The sequence below is a fragment of the Lutra lutra genome, chromosome 7, assembly GCF_902655055.1.
Source record: "Lutra lutra chromosome 7, mLutLut1.2, whole genome shotgun sequence".
Lineage (NCBI taxonomy): Eukaryota > Metazoa > Chordata > Mammalia > Carnivora > Mustelidae > Lutra > Lutra lutra.
This window is the reverse complement of record NC_062284.1, coordinates 52492881-52500876: the sequence shown is the minus strand read 5'-3', so window position 1 is coordinate 52500876 and position 7996 is coordinate 52492881. Positions and strand designations below refer to the sequence as shown.

The following is a 7996-nucleotide window of genomic DNA, read 5'->3' as shown; positions in this document are numbered from 1 at the left end:
CAAAGGCAGACGCTTAATGACAGAGCCACCCAGGCGCACTTCTCCTTCAATTTGAATGACATTCAAACTGGATCAAGTATTCTTGGATGCATATTTTTCTCATTTAGCACCATGAATATATCATGCCAGTCCTTTCTGGCCTGTTATGGTCTCTGTGGTTTGGTCTTCTGCCAGTTTAATGTTTCTACCCTTGTAGGCTACAGATATCTTGTCCTGAGCTGCTTTCAGGATTTTTTCTTTGTCTCTGTGATTTGCAAGTTTCAGTAATGAATGTCAGTGTGTTGACTTATTCTTATTGATTTTGAGGGGAGTTCTCTGTGCCTCTTGGACTTGAATGCCTGTTTTCTTCCCCAAATTAGGGAAGTTTCTGCTACAATTTGCTCCAGTATACTTCTGGACCTCTCTCTTTCTCTCTCTCTCGTTCCTTTTCCTCTTCCTCCAGGGCTCCAGTTATCCTGGTATTTTTTGACTTTGTAATGTCACTTATCTCTCAAATTTTCCCCTTGTGATCCAGTAGTTGTTTATTTCTTAGCTATTTCTCAGCTTCTTTATTCTCCATCATTTTGTCTTTTATATCACTAATTCTCACTTCTGCCTCATTTTTCCTAGAAGTTAGAGTCTCCATTTTTTATTACATATCATTAATAGACTTTTTTATTTTTACTTAATTAGATTTTAGTTCTTTTATTTCTCTAGAAAGGGATTCTCTAGTGTCTTCTATACTTTTTTCAAGCCCAGGTAGAAATTTATAATCATTATTCTGAACTCTAGTTCTGACATCCATATCTCCATACTGATTAGGTCCCTGACTTCCAATACTTATTCTTGTTCTGTTTTCTGAGGTGAGTTTTTCTATCTTGTCATTCTGTCCAGAGAAGAATAGATGAACAAGAATACAAATACTAAAATGGGAACAGTGATGCCAGAGAAACATACACTAAACAAATCAGAAGAGACCTGAAATGGAAAACAAAACAAAACAACGCATTAAAGTTTTTAAAAAGGGAGTAAATATAATGAGAGAGCTGAAGAGAATAGAGCAATATACTGGATCCTGTGTCTATTTTGGTGTTTTGTTGGTTTTTTTTTTCAAACTAGATCCCAAAATAGTAAAGAAAGAAAACCTTATATATGTAAAGAAATGAAATTAAATACAATGAAAGGATAGGATGAGGGACGCCTGGGTGGCTCAGTTGGTTAAGCAGCTGCCTTCGGCTCAGGTCATGATCCCAGCGTCCTGGGATCGAGTCCCACATCAGGCTCCTTGCTTGGCGGGGAGCCTGCTTCTCCCTCTGCCTCTGCCTGCCACTCTGTCTGCCTGTGCTCACTCTCGCTTCTCTCTCTATGACAAATAAATAAATAAAATCTTAAAAAAAAAAAAAAGAAAGGATAGGATGTAAATGTAAAAATGAAAATTAAAAGAGGGAGGGAAAAGTAAAAAAAGAACAAAAAATAAGGAATATAAGCAGTTAAGCAGAACAGAGCAATACACTATATCCTGAGTGTGTTTTGGTCACTTTGTTAGATGAAACTACAACTCAAAATGATAAAAAAAGAAAAACATATGTAAACAAAATTAAAATAGAATACATTCAAAGGATAGAATGTAACTGTAAAGATGAAAATTTTAAAAGCTTAAAAAAAAAGTAGGAAAAGAAAATGAAAGTGAATATGATTAGACAGGTGAAAAGAACAGAGCCACACACTAGATTCTGGGTTTATTTTGATCTGTTCCTTAGAAGAAACCACACTCCAGGGGCACCTGGGTGGCTCAGTGGGTTAAAGCATCTGCCTTCAGCTCAGGACACGATCCCAGGGTCCTGGGATCAAGCCCCGTATTGGGCTTTCTTCTCAGCATGGAGCCTGCTTCCTCCTCTCTCTCTGCCTGCCTCTCTGCCTACTTGTTATCTCTGTCCATCAAATAAATAAATAAAATCTTAAAAAAAAAAGAAATCACACTCCAAATTGTAAAAAAAGACAAATATATATACACATGTATTTTATTTTTGTATATATATATTACATATAATATATACATTTATTTTTGTATGTATATGAATAATATTAAATACAATGAAAGTATAGAATGTACTTTAAAAATGAAAATTAAAGTAGATTTAAAACAAAGATTTATTAAAATATGAAATTGGTTGAAGATGGCAAGAGAAAAAAATTAAAATTGAAAGACTAAAGAATCATGGGAAAAAAAGAAATGAATTCTGCGTACTATTTTCCCCTAGTGCTAGAGTTTTGCAGTTTTGTGTGATCCATAAAGTTGGTCTTAGCCCCATGTTCTTGCTGATCTTCTGGAGGAGGGGCTTGTTGCTTTGACTCTCAAGTGTCATTGCACTGGGTGGAATTGTACCACCCTTGCCAGGCAGCCAGGCTAAATACACTGCTTGGATTGCTCTATGTGGGTTTTGTTCCTGAAGGCTTTCCATGCCTCTTTAGAGGATGGAATGAAATGTAGCATCCCAATCTCCAGCCCTGGAGCCAAAAGCCCTGTGCTCTAATCCTCAATGCTTCCTTAGGGAAAACAGTCCATCATCACTCTTGTCTCCCTGGTTTCCCTCCACATTCCCTGCTCACCAGGCCTGTGACAGAGTGTTTCTATTTCAAGCATGTGACCCTATTTTGAGGCTCCAAACCCTGCAGACTGCTACAGCATGCTGCTATGCCACTCCTCCCAAGGGAGAAAGGGGAGTCTTGCCAGTTCTGCCACTGCTTTTTGGGTCCCTGCTAAGAGAATGGTCCCAACAATGCCACAGTCTGTGGTGTATGGCAACCCTGAACTGATTGCAGGTGGCTTCCTAGCTCCCATGCTTCAGTACTCTGCCACACCTAGGCATCCTGAGACCACACCACACTGTCCCACCTTGGATTCTGCCTTCCTTTGGCACCTAAGCATCCTTTAGACAGGGATATTCCTCACTGGAGCTGATTTCTAGGAAGTTTTTATTTTGTGCTCCTGTGCTATGTGACTTTGTGGTAGCCAACTTACATAGGCTCCCTGCCACCAGGTTTACTTCTAATACATCACTTCAGATTCACATTTCCACACCTTCTACCTTGCAGAATGTGGCCTCTTTTATATTTCTAGACTTGCAGTTATTTTCTTAGATCTGTAGTGGGGTTCCCAATTGGTCAGAATGATTTGATAGCTATCCAGCTAAATTCCTGGATCAGAGGAAAATGAGGTCTCCTCCTCTGTCATCTTGGACTCTCACTACACACTCTTAATTGTTAATTCCAGTTAGAATTTTGAGTAATATTAATTGGCATTTGAAAAATATGAATGCTTAAAGGATCAAATGAATATAAACTCAAAAATGTCACTTGGAGTTTTAAAGTTTTTTTTTTTTTAAGATTTTATTTATTTATTTGAGAGAGAGACAGTGAGAGAGAGCATGAGCGAGAAGGTCAGAGGGAGAAGCAGACTTCCCATGGAGCTGGGAGCCCGATGTGGGACTCGATCCCGGGACTCCAGGATCATGACCTGAGCCGAAGGCAGTCGTCCAACCAACTGAGCCACCCAGGCGTCCCAAGGAGTTTTAATACCTATAATTACTCTATACAAAGTTATAGAGATAAAGGAATGTTTGTTTTGGGAGAAAAATATGTTCATGGGTTAAATATACGTAAATGATGTTTTTCAGTCCTCACAAACCACTGAATAATCAAACAGAGTAACAATTATGCAAATTCTGATTATCAATTATTATCCTTTCCAAGTGGTAAGACTATAAATGTTGGAACTTTTAAAAGCCTTGTTTATTTGAGAGAGAAAAAGTTGGGGGAAAGTATGAAGAAAGAGATAGAATCCTCAAGTAGACTCCATGCAGAGCATGGACCCTCCCTAAGTAGGGCTGGATGCCAGGACCTGGAAATTGTGACCAAAACCAAAATCAAGAGTCAGATGCTTAACTGACTGAGCCACCCAGGCATCCCAAGTATTGGATTTTTTAACGTATTTTTATAATGGAATAAACAGAAATAGAGCAGAAACAGGGCTTCACTGCAAAATTGCTTGGATTTCTATTTGAACAGCTGTTACTTGGGATCACTCTTGTGAAGAAATGATTTTCTTTTTAAAGTAAACACAGAAGCTATTTACTTAAGGTGAATCTATTTTCTGGAGGGATTAGCTCCAGAATACCAGTCCCTATTAGCTAAAATGGGAAAGCTTTTTATAGGAAATATATTGGCCACATCCCTATACTGAGCTAGAAAAATAGTGAATAACAAAATAAGGAGAATATAATGAATCATACAGAATAAGAATACAGGCGAGTTGTGAAGTGTGAATTTTGTGGACAAGGAATGATCAAGACAACTTCCAAAGGCTGAGGATCTTTTTTCTGCAAAATTGAATCCATAAATATCTATTGCTTTCCGGCAGGCCTGATTAAATAATGGGAAGGCAATAGGTTTAGCGTTAAAGAATTAAGGATTATGCCACTCTTGACTATTTGTTCTCCTCCTCATTGTAGCAATATAAACTACAAGGAAGGTAAGGTAGTGTGACTGTGCAACGGCATAGTGCATTGTCTGTACTGACATGATAAAAGTCTGAAGTAATTCATTGTTTTTCAGTGGTTAAGTCCATTTTCACCTACCAGCAGGGCATAACGTTTCCATTAATACACATTGGTACATGTTCTCAACAATGATTGTTACTGTCAGATTTTTTTCTCATACCCATTTTAAAGGTGTAAGGTAGTATTTCATTTTGATCTTAAGTTATATTTTCTTAATTACTAATGAGGTTGAGTGTTTAGTGTCCTATTGTATTTCTTTTCAGGAATAAATAACTGTTCAATTCACTTGCCCTATGTCTCCCCTTTTGGGTCATCCTTTTTATTCATTTCTAGGAGGATTTTGGATCTTTATCTAAATTTATTGTGTTGCTTTCATTGATGGCTTCTTTTTGGCTTTCTTCTCACCCTTCTATATTTCTTTTGCTTTGAAATAGCACATTCTTCTATTTTCCCCATCCTCCCAGCTCTCTTTGCTTTAATATAAGGTCAAATGATAATTATAAAAATCCTTTATTAACCCAAGGAAATAATGTTTCAAAGGATTGCAAATGATTCTTCCATGTTTTTAACAAGAACAACAAAAATTGTCGAGAAATTCCAACTTTAAATCAACAATGAAGACTTGGAAACTTGAACTATAAGGGTAATGCTGTGGAGTACACGTACAATATCATTACAATTTGTTTGATTTATTTCTCAGTAGAAATAGACCACTCAAATAGTTTTAGTATCTTGTCTAGCTAACTTACAATTGAGGTAAGTAAATCATGTAATTTTAGAAATGGGACCAATGATAAGTAGTCCAGAGTAGTTTTGTAATAATACCTAACCTGGGTAAAATGTTTAGCATGGTGTTGGGAATGTTGGTAGTGTTAAATAATGGTAGTAATGATTACTTTTATAATTATCATTGTTATCATCTGAAAATCTTTAAGTAAATACAAAGAAGTATTTATCCAAATTATGATTATCAATTATTGTCTTCTCCAAGTGGTAAGAATATAAGTGTTGGATTTCTTAAAGAGATTGATTTATTAGTAGAGAAATAGAGAATGGGGGAGTTTGAGAGGAAGAGGGAGAATCCTCAAGTAGACTCCAAGCTGAGCAAGGACCCCTATGCAGGGCTGGATCCCTGGCCCCTGACATTGTGACCTGAGCCAAAATATTTTTGTAATGGAATAACCACAAACCATACATCTGTGAATACTCCAAGCATATAGATATGAATAAGTCTCATAGCCAGTTTAGTTTATAGGTCAAATGTGGCCAAATTGGGATGTATTTTCTGATTATATGAGAAAACTAAAAAAACTAAAAATTATCCTGTGAATCCATATGTTGATTTATCAGTCTCTTTATGGCATTCCTAATATCTTTATTTCTCAGTGTGTAAATGGCTGGATTCAGGAGAGGTGTGATTACTGTGTAAAACACAGCAAGAAACTTGTCCATCCAAGTGATGTTAAGTGGCCACAGATAGATGAAGATGCAAGGTCCAAAGAATAGCAATACCACTGTGATGTGGGAAGTACAGGTAGAGAGTGCTTTTGATGCTCCGTCCTTGGAGTTTAGACGGACAGTTAGGAGGATATAGGTGTAGGACATCAGTAAGAGAATGAAGCAAGTTGTTGCCAAGATCCCGCTGTCAGCGTTTATCAGCATTCCTAGAGTATGTGTATCCATGCAGGCCAGTTTTATCACCAAAGGGATATCACAGAAAAAACTGTCCACTATTCTGGATCCACAGAAGGGCAGATCTAAAATCATGGCTAGTTGGCTCATGGCATGCACAAAGCCAATGATCCATGATATCAAAACTAACCAGATGCACTTCTGTCTATCCATGATGCTAGAGTAATGCAGTGGCTTGCAAATGGCCACATAACGATCATAGGCCATTGTCACCAGCAGCACCATCTCGCCACCTGCAAAAAAATGCACACCGAAGATCTGGGTCATGCAGCCACCAAAGGAGATGGTTTTATTATCCTTTAGGAAGTCTGTGGTCAGTTTAGGGGTAGTTACTGAGGAAAGGCAGAAGTCCACAAATGAGAGATTGGCTAAGAGGAAGTACATTGGGGAATGGAGATGAGGGTCAGTGATGAATAAGAGCACGACAAAGAGGTTGCCCACAACAGTCATCAGGTAGAGCGTAGAAAAAGGCAGTAAGAGGAAGGTCTGGAGCTCCCTTGAATCACAAAGTCCATGAAAAATGAACTCAGACGTCATAGACTGGTTTGCTTCCTCCATTTTGTACATGGAATGCTAATGGAGCCCAAAGAAAGAGATGAACTAAGAACTTCTAGAATGGAAAAAAGAATCTCATTAACACTCAGGTACTGAGAGCAGACACGTCCTACTCATGGGCAAAATGCTGAAAATTGAAAATAAACTTTTCTTGAATTTATAGGTAGATACAGACTTATAGTTAAGATGAGGAGTTAAGTATAGAGGGGTAATTCAAAGGCCTTACCTATCAGAATTATAGTTGTCATGGGAATCAAAAATGATTAAAAATCTCAATAGTAAAGTATCATGGAAATAATTTCTCCAAGGCTTGAATTTACCTCCTCTGCAGGGACAATACATAGCTTTAATACATCAGAGTTTCTATCCCCCCAGGGCAATAATTGAATGCTAGCTTTCTGATACAAAAAATGCTTCTCAGAAACAAATCTATTGCTAAGTGGATATGTGTTAGTGTACTGAACTGAACAAAACATTCAGAAACTCTGGGGAAAACTGTTAATCAAATGACTTGAGAAAATATAAATTTGTGTTCCAAAAGAGACCCTGGATGCTGACTATGCATTTCTAGTATCAGTATTTCCCTGCATTTGTAATCTCCCCTTGAAAGGATATTTCCACAAACTTACGTATTTCTTGGCCTGAGTAACATTGTTTATGAACATCCATTGACTGGTCCTTGGTTCTTCGTGGCAACAGAGATTTCTTTTCTGAGATTGGATTAAATGTTGGCGATATGAAGGATATCTTACTCCTGACCGTTCTTCTTGGGGGTTCGTTGTACCTCAACTATTGACTTATGCTGTTTAAATTGATCTCTGTGGAAATACATATATTTGCTATTTTCTATAAGCCAGCAGACCAACTCTTTTTCTCCTTCATTCCTTCTCTTTTTCCATTCTTTCTTTTGTTCTCTTCATTTCTGGATCTTTCTAGCATCCTGTTTTTTTGTTTTTGTTTTTTTTTCAGGCTATAATGTTCAGATTATAGAGTTGACTACATAGCTCTTAATATGTGCCAGGTCTGTGTTAAGCACCTTAAAAGCATCTATCTGTTTTGCTTTTCATTTGTCTGTTTGTTTTCCTTCCATAGGGCTTAAAGCACTTTGCATTTCCACCAGCAATATATGAATTACCTGTTTTTTCCAAGTCTCTCCAATGCAATATTATTGTCATATGATGATGAAAAATGGCAACCCAATGTAGTTTTAA

General features: G+C 37.4%; 1 protein-coding gene across 1 annotated transcript; it reads right to left on the bottom strand.

Annotated features, from left to right (window-relative positions):
* Positions 1–5849: 5849 nt before the first annotated feature.
* Positions 5850–6788, bottom strand: LOC125105440 (olfactory receptor 4K14-like). The gene has a single exon (XM_047738928.1). It carries the CDS (start codon positions 6786–6788, stop codon positions 5850–5852), a length of 939 nt encoding a protein of 312 aa, XP_047594884.1.
* Between the last annotated feature and the right edge of the window lie 1208 nt (positions 6789–7996).